This window comes from Augochlora pura, chromosome 5 (assembly GCF_028453695.1).
Source record: "Augochlora pura isolate Apur16 chromosome 5, APUR_v2.2.1, whole genome shotgun sequence".
Taxonomy (NCBI): Eukaryota; Metazoa; Arthropoda; class Insecta; order Hymenoptera; family Halictidae; genus Augochlora; species Augochlora pura.
Window position 1 is genome coordinate 17,359,173 of NC_135776.1, and position 16,878 is coordinate 17,376,050.

A 16,878-nucleotide genomic window follows, 5' to 3' on the forward strand; every position below is an offset into this window, starting at 1 on the left:
TTCACTGTCACTGTGCACTCGATAGATTCACCCACTCGCGGTGATATCTGCTTCGCTCGATTTTAAATAATACAGAGACGATAGTTGATTTTACCAACAAACGAGTCTTTGAGCATTGTTCTCCTCAGTTAGGAACGTAACGAAGTCTCCGGTGAGTCTTCCCGCGGGGAACTTAAGACTGAATGAGCCGTTGTGAAATTCGAACGAAACTGCGGCTGGCGGTGAAACCCATCCAGCGCCATCCTCGGTGATTCCCCTAAACGCAGGTGCATCCCTCGCGGTCTTCAACCCCCCAAATTTCTCCACATCGCCAGACACGTAACAGAACACTCGTCACTTTTTTTCCAAAGTAATTAAAAGCTGCTATTGATAATAAAATTTCCGAGATCACCGGATCGAACGACACAAATGTCACTTGCTATTCTTTATGGCTCCTTTTTTCCCTTGGGGGTTTCTGCAATCAATGACAGATCTTCAGAAATCCATTGACAAGTCTTAATCGACGACTTACGATAAATTCAATCCATCTTACGCTTGAAGAGACTCCGAGCACTGTGTTTACTTCTTATTATAACGGAGAGGCCTAGAAACCCAGTAGATTTCGAGTGGTACAGCTTGCGAAGGATTCGAAGTTCTGCATCGTTGACGTCAATGAAGAGTGTCGAATATGGGTAACAGGGGAGGAGTGTTCTCTCGAAGAGAGTGGATGTGCACGATGTACAGAGGGTACGGAGAGACTGAAAGGAGAGAGAAGTAGATGGTCGAGGTAAACGAAATATCTAGGACGTCGTACAATACCGGGGGCACGTAGTGGAACTGAGCCGGAGTTAAAGCCAGAACGTTCACCGGCGTGGAAGCGGAAGACGGGCCCCAAACGCGGGCCCACGCGTGCGTATCCAACCCTGTCTCCTCTGCAGCTATCCTTATTATTCGAGCGTGTTATCATTATGCCATGCTACGACGAGCTTAGCCGCCCATTTGCTCTATATGTGTTCTTTATTTCGTGTTTAGTCAGCGAGACACCGTCAACCGGGGTTTCTCTTCCATCCAGACAGCGGACGGCCCTCCCGTGAATCGCCATAGCGCTCGATTACCCTGACTCTCCTAGTTGCTTTCACGAGAAAGGAGAAACACAGACGGTTTTATTCAATTTGTACTGTAACATATATGTCGCATCTTCTACAAAGTATTTATATCGTGCGTACCACCGTCAGTTAAATGACTGGTTTGCAAATTTCTGTTTTAGAATTATTGACGTTAAAGGCATGCTTTTCTGGAATATAATTGACAAAACTTCTTCATTGAAGTATATGTTATAATAAAAAATGCACGAAGTATAACAAATTTAATCTCGTAGCATTTATACGGTCGAATAAACCAATCACTTTAAGTGCTCGGTACGTACAGTATTAAACAATATTAAACAAATATGTCCTTTTGCACTTAGAAAGAAAATTGAATAGTTATAGTTATAATTAACTTTAATTTCTTCTCGAATTCTTTTTCAAATTTTTTGTCAGTTTTATGATTCGAAAATTTAGATCGGATTATTAGCACGTACCTATAATAATTTCTCGCACATTCGAATTTTAATTAATTAGAAATGGACAATTTTCGTTAGGCATTCAAATATCGTATATTGGAACAAATAATTCGTACCGTTTTTCTTATTCACGTGAATTTCCTGTTTTCAAACAGTACAGCGAATTGTGCTAATCTAGTAAAAAACATTCATACTGTCAGCCGAATTACTGACACTCGATAATTCAGTTACTCTCAAGATCTCTCGCTAGATGACTCTGTAAGAATCAGCAGTTGTTAATCAGGTCGATAAATAGTTTCTCAGCTGATGGTAAAATCACTTACTAATAGGATATGTAGTAGATTCATCTGTCTAACATCTACAGTTTCTCTTACTGTCAGCTATAGAGGATTCTAAGAGATATATAGGAGATGTAGTGGATATTCATCACAATATTTTGTCATCATGAAATGGGGCTTCAGATGCCCCATTACCATTCACGTGTTGTGCTCTTCGTTACCGATATTTTATGATTTGCAAGCCATAATTTCAACAATGAAACTGTTACCTATAAAATATAATAAACTGAAAAAGTGAAGATCGCTGCAGGAGTTCGTCTCCAAATAACTTGATTAATTACATTATTAAAAACAGAGTCTACCACAATTATTCCATTATTTCAAGGTACCTTTACCCATCTAGAAATTTAAGAAATTTAATTCTTTATGATGTATATACATATATAAACAACTAAGGCTTACAAGCGTTACAAAAAATACAATTAATACCCTTAACAAATGAAAGGTTTCCTTTTTAAATTAGGAACTTTTTTATTATGGTTCATCGTAATTAAAAAGTAACCTCGATATTATTAATACAGAAAGTTCCGCTTTATATTCATAATTGTAGTACCAATGTATAGCTGAAATTCTTTTAACTAAGACGAGTCCAAATAAATCGGACTAGGTTCGTTGAAGAGATTATTATCAGCTGTAACCTTCGCCTCGGAGATTCGTGCAGCTGAAAAGTCTCGAGCAGGGTAGTCACGAAAAAGCGAGGAGGTTTCTCCTACCGCACCTCATGCCTCCCTCGTCCCTCATCGACCGCATTTTCAGCTACATAGACACAGACTTTGCCTCAACGATTCTTCGAACTGGACCAAGGATTCCAAACGGCCATCGAACCCAAACGACTGACCGATTTATGACTTTCTTCCAGGAAAGTAGGGGTGGGAGAATTACCCATCACAAACGTGATTGAACGATGCCAATGGTTCCATTGCCAATCTATCCGATTCGTCCAATCCCGTTTGCGAGAACTCCTTTCCGCCATTTGGAGCAGTTTCCGAGCAGAATGCTTGACACCATTGGACACGCTAGACACCAATAGACACACCTGCTTTGAGTGGAAAACACCTGACTTGGATTGAGCTGGACAGTCCGGAAATCACACGGCGACGTTGTATATTGATTTTTATAGCCGACAATGCCGTAAAATAAAAACGGAATTTATGTGCTGCAGTCGTGTGCAGTTCATTAACTGATTACTCTGTTTAGGCAGAGGGCGCGAGTAAATTTCTTATTTATTTCGATGTCGGTATTTCAGAACACGTAACATGGAACCCCATATCATAGACATCTTATGGGTTATTCGTCTCAGCTCTAGAGGCACGCTATAGAGGCCTTTTACCATTTTGTATCGCGCACTGCGTTATCGATATGTCATGAATCATAGGCAGGTTAGCAAGGAGGGTATATACTATACACTTTATTTCTACTGCGAGTGCTGAATATTATTTAGAGGCATTGTATATGGCGCGAACATTTAAATGGTGGAAATAGAATTCACGTAACGTACTGCAGAAATATAAAGTGTAATTATTTTCATCAACAGTTTTTATTATTGTTATTAAAGATGGCATCTAGGAATAGTTTAATACACTTTTCCTTGTAGGCGTTAATGAATTTATAGGATTTTTAGAATTTGTCGAATAACAGATGTGTACGTAATTCCTTAATGTTTATTTTAGAGTTGGGGATTATTTAGAAAATAAATTATAAAAATAATAGTTTGAGTTAGAAAAATATTTATCCATTAAATAATTTGATCCACCGGAATTTATTCTTCATGTAGAAACTTCATCTTTTAAGATATATAAAGATATAGATTTTTATTATTTATTCACTTAAATAGAGAATCATGCACAAATGAGAATTTAAACTTTTACATTTTTCAATACTTTAATAACAGTATTGTGTATGAATTGAGTAACATTTTCTGATGAAAATGAGTCTGGTCTCAATAAAACGATCGTCACTGCTTTGCTATGTCGGTAATGTTGTCCATCAGTTTGATCGTTTTGCCACTGGATAGTTTAGCGCTAAGCGGACCCCCTAATAGGAGACACGCAATAACTTCCGAGATTCTGATTGATGTTGCCATGCTCAGTCATAAGTAATGTAGGTATGCATATAGTATGATATGGTGCCATTTTATTTGATTTGCGGATCTCACATGGACGTGACGAAAAATGGTGTCCAACGACTTAACACTACTTTTATTGCATGTCTTTCTTCGAGGTTCTCAAGTGCAAGAATTTTATTCGCCTTTCGATAAAAGATGGTAAATTGCTTTTCTCATCAAACTTTCTTATTTTCATTACTGAAAATAATGTATTTAAACGTACGCGTATACCTATCGTCGATTGTTCTAGCAGCTTCATCGAATAGTACTAGAAATTCTACAAGAGTTTATCTCCATTTGTAGGAAGTAGGTTCTGAGTTCAACGAATGCGGTAAGGGCGATGACATATTCAATTGTTTGCAATTTATATACAGTGTATAACCGCGTAGTAATCAATGACACATTTTTGTTTTCAGGATGTAGAGGTTAATGGTAGAATTGCAACAACTTATATCTTGTAACGTCTAATTAAACAAAAAAATTAATACGATCGCATAATATCAGTTTGTAAATTCGCGAGTATTTACAGATGCATTAGGTTTTGTGACTCTCTTATTTTCAATACTTGTCGGCTAACGGTTAAAAAGCTCGTCCTTCAGGAAAATTCCCATAAAAAGTATTTCGATCAAAACTGTTTAACACGTTTGCATGCAAGTATTCTGAGGTGCAGCGAGTCGTGCACAAGAAATGATTAATTATTAACACGCACGAAGAACAACTTTATTCATGCAATCATATAAAGTTGATCTTCGTGCGTGTTCCAAGCGTGCATATGCAAACAAAATAGCGACGCTGGATTAAGCCCCAGTGGAAATAGAACGTTTACGAAACATTTTTGCAAATAACAAATAGTTCTAGAAATAATCGCGTGTAGTAATTAAAATGAGCCATCCAGTATACGCACGATATACGCACTTTTCTTTTGCTAGCGTATGCGATAGATGATGCGTTTATAGTTTTCCGTCTATCCGGTTAGCAAAGTAATTGGCCTAGATAGGTACCGATAAATGTTCGAGGCGCGTAATTTCAAAAGAAAACGCGCTATTCCGAATTTGCCACGGAACGAGTGCGGATACTATGCGCAGTCAGGGCGGATCCCCATGCGACTTCCGCAGTGACGAGAGAAAAAAATATATCGAACGAATAGTCCGTGGTACGAGCAGGCATATTCATTGTTTGTTGAACCTGGCCGCATAATGCATTCAATCGCCACTGCAGAATTCTGTGTTTAGCGGCGAATGTCCAGGTGGTTCTTGCATTGTTCACGAAAGTACAGCTTGCGCGAAAGACTTAAGGTCGTACGAATCTCTCTCGGCTTATCACGTAACAGCATTTCGAGCAGACCGTCTTATGTAGCACTGCTATGCATGTATCATGAGTCCAGCAAGTCGCCTGGCTCGAGATAGAATTTCATTTTACATTCTTGTTTCTTCCATTGTTACCGATCCACGGCTACCTGCTCGCAAAGTGGTCGGATAATTCGCATGAAACGAGAAGGGTTCGTTTACCGGACAAGATTCCTCTAAAAATTCGACCGGATTAAAAATTCGGTCATTGGAACACGTACAGAAGGATTTTCTTCCCTCTCTGATGTAACCTGTGCCATTATCGGCGCAGGGCCCTGAACTTTCGAGCGTTTATCTAGGATATTGGTCGCTCTTCGGTATATCTCGCTGCTCTTCGACTGTATTAACAAGCAGGGGAGATAGAAACAAAGATGCGTCGAAAAATATTGCAAAGACGAACGATTAACGAACACGGTTCACGGTAACACGCTCTTCTGCGGCGGTTGGCAACTCTCTGCGGATATGTGGATTTCCTATGGTACTAGGATATACAGTCGGTGTATATTGTAAGTGGCTGCGGTATTCGGCTAGTCAGATCGATGAGACGCCGTCGTCGTGGCGCCTCGTAAACGCCCAGCCTGCCATCCGCTGCCTCTTCCGATAAAATCGGTTTTTCGGGTCCATTCCATGTCGGGAAACGTTTCTATTTTTTCCCAGGAAACATTCCTCTGTACCTATTTACAGGCAGTCGTTTGTTTAGCCCAAAGCTGCGACCGGCAGGAAAAGGCGAAGGAACGAAAGAAAGCGGTGGGAACGTGTTCGAGGCGTTATGGAATTGTTTAACATCGAACGAAAGCAAAGAGTGTAATAGATTACGTAGTAATCGATTTATGGTTTGTTGCAGAGGAATTAGGAGAGGCACGGGTAAACGTGTTTTATCGCGAGCAAGGAATTTGAAATCTGGAGAAGGAGGCCACACGGGAGTTGTTCTAGCTGTGTAGCTTCTGAAAGAATCGCGTCACTTGCTACAGAGTACGAAGCATCGACTGCAAACTACACGGTAATTCGAACAATGTTAATTCATATTTGAGTTGCGCCAGGGCTGCGCAGAACTCCCAGAATTTAATCGCGACGAACATGCAAGTCGAGCGAGTTCCTGCGATTAGAAATTCATCGCTGCTTCTCAATTTTACAGATGCTACTTCTCACAATGTTCTTATTGAAAACCTTCGGTCAACAATTATTCAAAGTTGCTCTGCAACCTACGAACTCGAAGATTTGAGAAGTCCACCACAGGATAAGTACGCGAACCAAGATATCTGCAATGCAGATATATATCGAACGAGTCGAGAAAATTTTTTTGACAGTCCGTCACGCATTGTCCACCGAGATATCACCGGCGCAGAAGGTTGTTCTCTAGTTATCCGTTACACATTTTATTACAACCAACGGATGGTTGTTAGCAATAACCGTGGTGTAGCTGTAACGATGTGCTTTCCAAGAAAACCAGTCGGTTCCCAATGAGCGCTACAGTACGCGCAGTCCCCGTAAAACTATAAAAACTGCAATAACTATAAAAACTATAAGCGACGTCGCGGTGTCTCGCCTGCACGCATTTGCTTGGACCACTGCGTCAACCGGACATGGCAGGGAAAGCCGATTTTCGTGGCAACATGCGAAAGACGATGCGTCTGTTCAACTTGATAAGATGTTTCTATATTTTGGTTTCCGATGTTCTTAACACGGTTAGTAAAGGGGTGCCGGTCAATACCAGCGCCGCACACAAGGGCTACTACTGCGAAACTTCTAGCTCGCTATCGTCTCGATAGTATTCGATCGAATCGAAACGACACCGAAAAACTACAAAAGCATCAATCCGCTCGAAACGGCGGATCGCAAGGGCAGACGGGAAAGCTTTCTGCCAAGTCGTTCAATCAAGTTTCTCCCGTTCCACGAACGCTCGGAGCATTGCAATGACATTTTTTCCTGTCCAACCTGCTGGCACGGTGGTGAAAGATACACTGCGGCAATGCACAACGTCGATGAATCGACAAATCGGTTGTAGGATCGATACGTTGTCTTAATTAGTATCGCGGCGTGATTCGTCTGCGCGGATCCTTCGATTCGTTGCGAGCGGTATTAGGTAACGTACGTAACAGTTTCTTAAAGGCGATAGTTTGAAGACGGGGCGCATAAAAGAGTAGCGAGGTCGTGGGAAATAAGGGTGGTACTTTTTGACGGGTTACGTAAAGGAGTCGTCGCTTCTCCAACCATCGTAGAGCACGAACCACGAGATTGTTGGATTAACGCTAGACACGGGGAACGTTAAATGGAGCGTAGATGTTCCTGGGTACGAAATTTCTGCGAAAGTATTCGGTGAAATGTACCGGCCGGCGCAATGACAGCTTTATGCATCGCGTGTCCGTTGACTGGACATTATTTCACCCAGTAACATTTTCGCTTTCGCACTGCAGAATGCGGTCTCGGAGTCCCGATTCTCTCTCGTTCCTTTTCGTTTCCGGTGCAAGTCCTTTGCTTCGATAGAGAGGCATCGGTAGCGGCGTCGCAACGCCTGGGATCGCTCGGTTGCGGCTGGTTCTCCTGGTTCGCCATATTCGCCATGTTCGCCGGCCGGCTTGCCGGTTTCGTGTCCACATTTTCTACTTGGAGAGCATGCACGTACAATATGGAGAGAGAGTGAGAGAGTGAGAGGGGCGCGTGTGTGCACGGCTGCATGTAGGGTACCGTTCGTTATACAACACACACCGAAACGCGTCTCTACATTGCGACGTTTTCGACGATGCGACATTGTGTTAGGCGTTGTGCCACGAAGTTGTGTGCCGTTGCGAGCTAGTGGAGATTGTAGAAGTAGTCTTTGAACTGCGCGAGTCGTGTAATCGAGTCGACGCGACGCGACGCGACGCGGCGCGATGCGACGGCGCAACGTTTAGTGGGGATACTGGAACGATCGCCAAGGAAGGGGGTGCTTTTGTGTGCCAGCGATGCAGGATATCGTCAAGTTCGTCAGAGAGCCGGCAGCCTGCAACGCGAGTGTTGCTGCCGAGTACATTCTAGTTCTATCGTCGCTCGGGACGCAGGGAGAAGAGACAGACATTCGTGAATCGTAGCTTCTATTACAAGTTAACCGCATCAGGAGCGTTACTCTCCATTCTTACACTGGAACTCCGAACTTGTACATCTTCTCTTTAATCATTTTACCATTCCGAGCTACGTTCAGTGTACGATATCCTTTGCGTCGCATCCTTTACGGGGAAACATCAACCTCACACACTCTCTCTCTCTCGTCATTCTCCCTCTGTCCCTCAATTATCGCCCCTCCTTCCTCTGTCTCTCTCTCCGTCTCTGTCTCTCTCTCGCTCTCGCACTCTCTCACTCACTCTGAACCTCCTTTTTTTCTCTCTCTCTCTCTCCCCCCCTCCCCCCCCCCCCCCTCTTTCTCTCTCTCTCTCTTTTTCTTTCTCTCGTAGACACATATATACAAAGACATAACGCATACAGACCACAGGGGCGCGCGCGCGCTCCTCTCTCGCTCGCTCTCGCGCTCTCTCTCTTTCTTTCTCTCTTCATCTCTTCCTCTGTCTGCACGCGCCACGATACACGAAAGGGGCAAGGTGAGTCGGGTGGAGCGATTCCAAGCTTAGACGAGAAAGCCAGACCGCTGGTAGACGAGCAGTCTCCGATTTAAACTTGGACTTTCTTCTACAGACATTTTGTTCTCGCCTGTGCGTTACGCTTCCTGCGGAAGGAGGAGCCTTCTGGGATATATACATTATCAAGAGACTGGAAGACGAAGAAGCGAGCAGACGGACGACGTAAAAAGGTAAGCCGCACGCAACCCCGGGGTCGCCGCTGGTACAGATTCATTCGGGTGGGGGAGGCGAGTCGTCGCGTTCATTTTCGTGGGAATTATTATCGAACGAACGTAGGATACCTGTGAAAGTACGCATAGATCGTATCGACTGACCGGGTGGTCTGCGGAAGGGGTTGTTGCTAAAGGGGTGGACTGCAGTGCCGGTACTTGGTGCAGCGATCGCTCGACTTTCCTCCCCGAGTTTCGCGTATCGAGCATTCGCCGAGTTCGCGCGAACCCGTGCTCTTGTGCTCGTCGACGCTCGTTTCCTAGAAAATATCTGTCGCCTAACACCGCGAGCCAGGGATGCCAGACGTTCCATACGTTTGATCGGTTCTCGGTTACGGTAGTGTCGGGACCCGGATACTTCAGCCCCGCGATTCGTTCCCGCTTGGCTCCGGTAAGAGGTTTCGACCCGTGCGAAAAAAACGGTTTTTGAAATTCGACAAATGAGAAAATAACTGTTTCTGTCCTGTTTTCTAGTCGGTCGTCCAGAATTTGGATCAATGATCTAAGGCTGTGCGGAGAGTCTCGGGTCCTGCGCATTGGACGCTAGGACATAGCCCTACCGCTTTTCAGGGAAAGGGTCGTGCAAATCCTGCGCAATATTAAACGGCAACGTTGTCCGCATGAAATCGCGGTAGGACAGCGCGGTGTGACATCTTTGTACAGTTTCTTCGAAATTTTCTTGCCTCGGTAAGACCCAGATACCTAACCGCATCGAGCCCGGACTCCTTGCTCTCGGTCCTCGCCGAAGGACAGAATCGTTCGTCCAACAACCTTGCCTGCTTGTATCCGCTGTTCATCGGTACCAGAATTTTTCGCGATACGCGTCGAACGATCGAGACGCTCGGTTGTCATCGGCGACGTCGCGTTAGCATCTCTGCTGGACGAAAATGTAGCAAGCGGCGAGGCATCGCAAGCGTGTTCGGCCAGGCGTGACGCGAATAATCGGGAGGCGAGAAAAATCGGTCGGGGATCGAACGGTTCCCGAACGCTGCCAGTGGAAGCAGATGTCATGTGTCAGACACGGCGACGGCCAGTGACAGTGTTTGGTGTACACCGCCAGCTCTATCCGCTAGCTATCCAATGATCGATTCTCGAAGTACTCCGCCGCGCTACGCGCAACGATTTCGGGAACGGGTTACACGGATGTTCCTCGGCATCGATTCAACCGACTAACGCACCTACGTTTCTTCTTTCTTCAGCGATGAGTGCCACGGATCCTACCGGTGAAGGAGGAGGAGGAGGAGGAGGAGGAGGGGGCGAGGGAGGAGGCGGAGATGAAACAACTACGATATCACCGTCGAATGTCGAACAGAACATGTCTCCGGTTACTCCGGTGACCGGCAGTGTAGTGCCACCCGGTTCACAGCAACAACATCCACCGCCGTCGCCTTTGAGCGGCTGCTACCTCCTCGTTGTGCTTCCAGAGCCTCACACCGCGCCACACAAAGACCTCATCTTGAATCGTCTCTCGAAAGGTGAGTGTTACGATCTCGGTGTCCGGTAGCAGGGGGACCGATCAATCGAATTTGTCGCGAGGCCATCGACAGCCAGTCGGCCGCTTATTAATAGCCAGGCGGGCCGATCGCCGTCGCGAGATCGCGATCAAGCCGCGGGTGTCGGGTTCGTTGTGTTACTTCCGCGCGCGCGATATCAGCCGGCGTAACGGTTCCTCCTCGGGCGTGCACGCGGCGTATTCCTTCCGATTTATCGAGCTTACCTAGCAACTTCCTCTAGGTACGGCCTTGTTGCTAGGCGGAGTTTGAAGCGCGGTCGGCCGGACTAGGAGGAAATTGGGCGGCAGGTAGAGTCGATTGGTCGTCGCGGCAGGCTTCGCTCCGTACGTTCGTTAGTGTTTTCGCTTACCGTTCTCGAGAGCCCCGGGGGGAGGAGGGGGTGGTGGAGGAGGAGGAGGAGGAGGACAGTCGTGCCGGATTAGACGGCGGCATAGAAACCGGGAGACGGTCAAGTAACAAGAGGGAGAGACGGGTCAAGTATTTCCTTTCAAGGGAAAGATTCGATCGGGTGTTCGACGGGCCGGGAGAATAGGCGGATGCATCGGCGAATACGATAGGTTTCTTCGAGTATAAAATCGGGCAGGGGCGGGCGGGCGGGGGGGGGGCGGCGAAGGAAATTGTAGGAGGTGGAAAAGAGTATGTAGGAAAAGGTTGGTGCGGCATGCGCATGTTGGTGCCGGTCTACAGTCATCCCCGCAGTCCCCAGAACTCGGATCAATAATCCATCCACTCGGTTGGTAGTGAAAACTGTCGCTAAGCCAAAATGACGACATTATTTCGTCAGCTCCTCTCCGCGGCGAGCGTGCGACGAACGCGCGACACGCGTGTCCAGCCAAGGGCGGAAAGTTGGGAAAAGGGACGTAACGTGCACGTAAGGTCGGGCAGCGGCGATGCGCCGATGCGTGATGAGAAAATCGAAGGGAAACGACGACGCGAGTATAGGATCCCCCCCCCGGTGGCGAACGAAAACCTAATAAACTATCGAACGCGAAACAAATTATCGTATCGACGATCGGACGGAAGAACATTACGGGCGGCCGTATGAAATTCAAAACGATCGAGCGGCTGCGCGTGCGTTATTACCTATGTATATGGCAGTCGAATGCCGGTAATTTCGTATGCGACGGGGTCGATGGGTACAATGGGACGTGCCGCGTTTTGTCAGTGTGACTCATACCGTTGCCATCGTAAATGGACGCGGGGAAGAAAGTAAGAACGGTTCCGACAAGCTCGTAAGAACTCGTTCGCGGCAGCGAAACGTTAAATTCGAGATTGCGAACCGGCCGAGCATCGACTAATTGGCAAAACATATTCGCGTGATAAGACAATATCGTGGAGCACAGATCCGACGATAACATCGATACGATACAATAAGTGGTAGACGATGAATGCGCGTGCATGTACCCGGGGGGGGGATATTGCTCGAGTATCGACACATACGCAACGTAGGAAGGCATACTTGTCGGCATGAATCATGATTGAGGACGTGGGGAGCATCGAGAAAGTTGGAGTTACACGATGCTTGGTAATATCCGGAAGGCCTCTCTCGCATAGAGAGGGATCCGTTGGAGATTACGCTTCTCGTGCGGTGCCCGCGTACGTGTGCCTACATGCACGCGTCGCGCGTTGCATCGCGCGAACAACACGTACGAGCGTAGACGAGCGCAGCGGCGTTGCGAGTGCACGGGACAGGCGCGTTCGAGTGTAACGCCGCCGCGGTCTCTACCCGGACGGATATACGATTTTAGTGGTTCGCGATGTCGAGGATCTTCTCGCGCGAGCTAGGATTCGGCTCGGCAAGAAGTGCCGAGAGCATGACAGCGACGCGGCCGACCGGCCCCAGGAAGCAGACCATTTTCTCGTTGACCGCGCCGCTGAGAAATCTTGCCCGAGACGAGACACGGCCGGCCGGGTTTCTCCGTGTCCGATCCGCGCGTCGTTCCGTCCCGCGGAATATTTGTTGCACGTCATATGGGACGATGATACGATGTTCGGTAAACGTTCACGGCTACCGTTATAGTTTCCTCGTACATGCAACTGAATATAGTGTGTCTAATTTTACCGCGGCATTCGCCAGTGATTTGCTCTCTCGCGCGCCGTGCTCCCCGAGTCGTGAAACACCAGTTTCACGATAACCTTGTTCTTGAACCTGACCCCCTAGAACTAACAACCCACGCATCGCGTTGCCCGCCAATATTTTCAGCCGTCGACGAATTTATTTCTCTCGGACGCTAATAGACGCTCCGTCGAATTTTCGGTCGAACTTTCTGTCGAATCTTCTCCGTCGATTTATGACGATCGTCGACGGTGTCGGAGACTCGGAACAGCGACGATTCGTCGCGAGCGCGGTCGGCGGCCCGATCGAAATCGTTTTCCCGAATTCTGTGTGCCGCGGGGCCGGGTGAAAGTTCAAGTATCAAGCGGCTCCTTTGACGAACCAGAGTTGGTTCGGGTCTTCGCCCTGGTCTTGAACGTACATATAAATAGCCGGCGGTTGAGCATAGGTCGATTCTCTATACCTACTATTCCACAAAGAGCATGCATAGTAGTTCTACGAAGCGAGTTACTATCGATCACGATTACGCTTAGGACAGGCGCGTGTGTACGCGGGGCCGTCGCGGAGATTGGATCGGAGGCTCGTTAGGCCGATTAAAATATTAAATAATTATTTCCCGTGGCGTGACGGGTACCGCGACGACGACGGCGTGCGCCGCGATTAGGACCGATCGGAACGGCGCGGCTCGTCGTCGTCGACCTCGTTCGAGGCCGAGTGTTTCTTTTTTCACGATAGAGATGGATCGCGGAACGGTGTCAGCAGTTTTCGAAGCAACTTTTTGACCCTGTTCGACAACGAAAGCCTTCGTCGGTACATCGCCGTGCCTTCGTCGTTCGACGGACCGACGACGTGCTTTTAAAACAACCGCAATCCCCTAGCAAAATCGAATTTCGCCTGGATCACGCCGATCCGTTTCGGTCGGATCCATCGATCGAGTAAAGGGAGCGCGAGCGCGGAGCAGAAGTTGCCCGAAAGACAACGGAAAACCGTGTCTAAACATAGTTTGGGCAAACCCCTAACGTTTCGAGCGTCCGTCGTCAAGCGAGATAAAGCGAGAAGAAAGAAAGGAAGAAAGAAAGAAAGAAAGAAAGGCAAATGCAAATCGAGAAACGCGATGGGAACCGAGCACGAACGCGAATATACGAACGCGGGGCAGGAACGCACGTGCTGCGGTTTCGTGTGGTTCTAGGGGACGCCATAGCTGAGGCGGGGTAAATGCTCCGACGAAGAAACCCACGATTTTGTCTATATTTAGCGCCGTGTATTCTCACCACACTGTTTTTAAGTACACCGTACATACCGTATGTAGGTATGTGTTATAGACACGCGCGCGCGCGGACGCTCGTGTGCCACGGGCTTCGTGTATACGTACGATGGATGCGAGACGTTGATACAAAGCGATACAAAACGACGCGAAGCGATAGAAAACGATGCGAAGCGATAGAAAACGATACGAAACGATAGAAAACGATACGAAACGATAGAGAACGACGAAGAACGATACGGGCCCTTTTAATGTTAGGATCAGGGCCCGCGTTTCCGTCGCACGCGAATATTTGTGACAAAGAAAATGTGTTTAGGGGTCGTGAAGTATTAAAGGGCACTCTCTCTCTCTCCCCCGTCCGCACGCCCTCTTTCTCTTACGTGTGTGGAGGCACGGCTTCTCTTCGATCATCTCCAGGGCTTCCGATCAATTTGACATAGGGAGTTTGCTGGTTCTGTGGTTCGATAGAACCATTTAAACGGTTCGCGATGCTCTTAATCGTATGTACATACGCGGCAATCGGCCCGCGTCGGCTATCGGAATATTTTTCTTGCCGTTGCCCGCGTAACAGCAGATACGAATAATACATTGATCGATGTACACGATTAATATTATCTGTACGTATCGCCGCGCATCGATTGATTGGTATCCGCCAGCCGCGAAAGAAATCTCGCGTTAGTTTACCGAGCACGATATTCCCATCGAATTCGTCCGCGTTGTCTGTTCTGCGACACCGGTCGCATTATTTGCCGTGCGTAGGTCGCGAACGTCTGTCGAAATAAACGCGGGGAAGCTTTGCAACTGATCGGGATCATGGGTTGCAGCGTGGCTCGATGTAATCTTCGAATATCTTTCGCCGGCCCGTTCAGGTGGACGAACAAGGTGGTTGTAAGCTATGTTCGCCTGTGTGAACAGGGCAGAAGGTGAAACGCGCCGAGCGAAAGGTGCAAAAAGCACAGGCATGGTAACAGGCGGCGGTGACGGCGGCGGCGGGAACAGAGCGCGGCGGGTTGCACAGGATACGCAACGATCGATTGATGGCTACTACAGACCCCGACCACGTGACGGGGTGCGGTATTCGTGACGTCATAGAACGATTCCCCTTCTTAGAACGAGTTTGTCATCGTTCGCACGTAATTCAATTTTTCTTTCAACAGGCAATGTTTAGTTCAATATCCTTGCCTTACCTAACCCTGCATTACCCTGCCTCACCCTACCTTTACGGTGCCACCATGCTCTACACACACCTGTCTCCTCTATAGGCAATTATAGCGTCGGCCCGTGCGAGCGCGTGCTTCCGTCGTGCTCGCATAGACTATACATAGAGCCGATTCATAAGATAATTTCGCACAGCGTCCGCGATACTTTCGGCCGTTGTCGCGATGCGAAACTGACGGCGGAGAGAAGAACGGGGATTGAAAGACGGGGGATGGTGAGACGAAAGATGAAAGATTAGAGATGTAAGAGATGGAAGACTGGGGAACGGTTCTCGTCTTCTTAACCTTACCCTCGCGTTACTTGACCCTGAATTGAATAGCCGCCGCTTTATGAAGCCACCGTAGTGCAGCCTCTTGGGCGTTGTGCTCGGTTATGACGACCCATTAGATTCCGTCGGTACCCGTCCTAGGCCGCGATCATAATCGAGTTATACCAGCCGTACGGAATTTGTATTAAAAAAATTTTAACAATGGTTTGTTGCCGGTTGTTTCAGGATTCCTGTCATGGGACAAGGACAGCTGTCACGTAGACTTGGAGAAGGAACTGCTGGCCTTGGTGGCGCAAGCACCAGAGGGTGAAGAAGCTCGGAACGGTACATGATACTTGTTATTATACGTATCGGATTTTTCCGTAAGATCGATTATTATTCCTCTGGATCGGGTTCTTCCCGTCTTACGATAGATTTTCTGTTGTTGTGCGCGACGGTCCATCCAACGAGACGATTGAAATTTCAGGCGAACGACTGATCCAATACGCTACCGAGAATCTTGTTACGGAAGTTCTCATTCACCCGCAAACGAACACGTTGCTGCAATGCATTCGTAATCTGCTCGCTAGTTTCACGAAGCATCGACACATCATACACGCTGGCTATACCTTCGGCGGAAATGGTTCCTGGATACTGCAAGTACGCGCGGACACTTCTTCGCTTTCGCCGCGTTGTGTCGCACGCGACGAGGCGTTTGTAAAAGACGAGACTAATAGCAGAAACTGTATCGTTGCAGGATGGAACCTTCAGCATCGCCGATTTTCTGGATGCGTTCAGCGAACACGAAGTGCAACGCGTTCTACGGGCATACGAGAACAGCGTCACCGTGGATATTCATTGCGCGGGTGTCGGCGATTGGACAACGAATCGGTTGTCCAAAGAAGCTTGCACCAGGTAGGCTACATCGTGGTTACATCGTAGAGAATAGAGAGCCTGTACGCGGTCTTTCTTTTCTCCAAGCAGATCCTGCAGGGTCAGGGTGAATCCGGACGACGTGCTCACCGCCGGAGTGCCAGCAATCGCTAGTTTCATCAACTACGTGGGACAGTACTTGGTTCCCCAGACATTGGATCAACTGATGGAGCCGTCCGACGTCGTGGGCAACATTAGGTTTAGTCATCCAACTTTATACGTCTTCCCCGGCGGACAAGGTGATGCCGCTCTGTTTGGTATAAACGGTTTCAATATGCTCGTGGACGGAGGTTTCGCCAGAAAGGCATGCTTCTGGGACTTCACCAGACACTTGGACCGTCTCGACGCGGTTCTCGTCACTAGAATAAACAACAGCAACGTAGGCGGTATGTGCAGCGTTCTCCGCAAGAAGAAGGAGATGCAAGTTTATCCCCAAATCGGACATTTCTTCTGCAACCTAATCGTGAGTACCCATTCTTCCATGTCAGACCTGAT

The 16,878-nt window shown here is 47.7% G+C and overlaps 1 protein-coding gene across 2 annotated transcripts in view; it reads left to right on the plus strand.

Moving 5' to 3' along the window:
• Positions 1–8,767: 8,767 nt before the first annotated feature.
• LOC144469888 (uncharacterized) overlaps positions 8,768–16,878 on the plus strand; it is a 30,685-nt gene continuing 22,574 nt past the window's right edge. For both annotated transcript variants that reach the window (XM_078180596.1, XM_078180597.1), the window contains exons 1-7: positions 8,768–8,903; positions 8,998–9,112; positions 10,351–10,626; positions 15,697–15,795; positions 15,938–16,110; positions 16,208–16,365; positions 16,435–16,846. In XM_078180596.1, the coding sequence (XP_078036722.1) occupies positions 10,353–10,626; positions 15,697–15,795; positions 15,938–16,110; positions 16,208–16,365; positions 16,435–16,846 (1,116 nt within the window). In that variant the 5' untranslated portion in view covers positions 8,768–8,903; positions 8,998–9,112; positions 10,351–10,352. The remainder of the gene's footprint in view (positions 8,904–8,997; positions 9,113–10,350; positions 10,627–15,696; positions 15,796–15,937; positions 16,111–16,207; positions 16,366–16,434; positions 16,847–16,878) is intronic.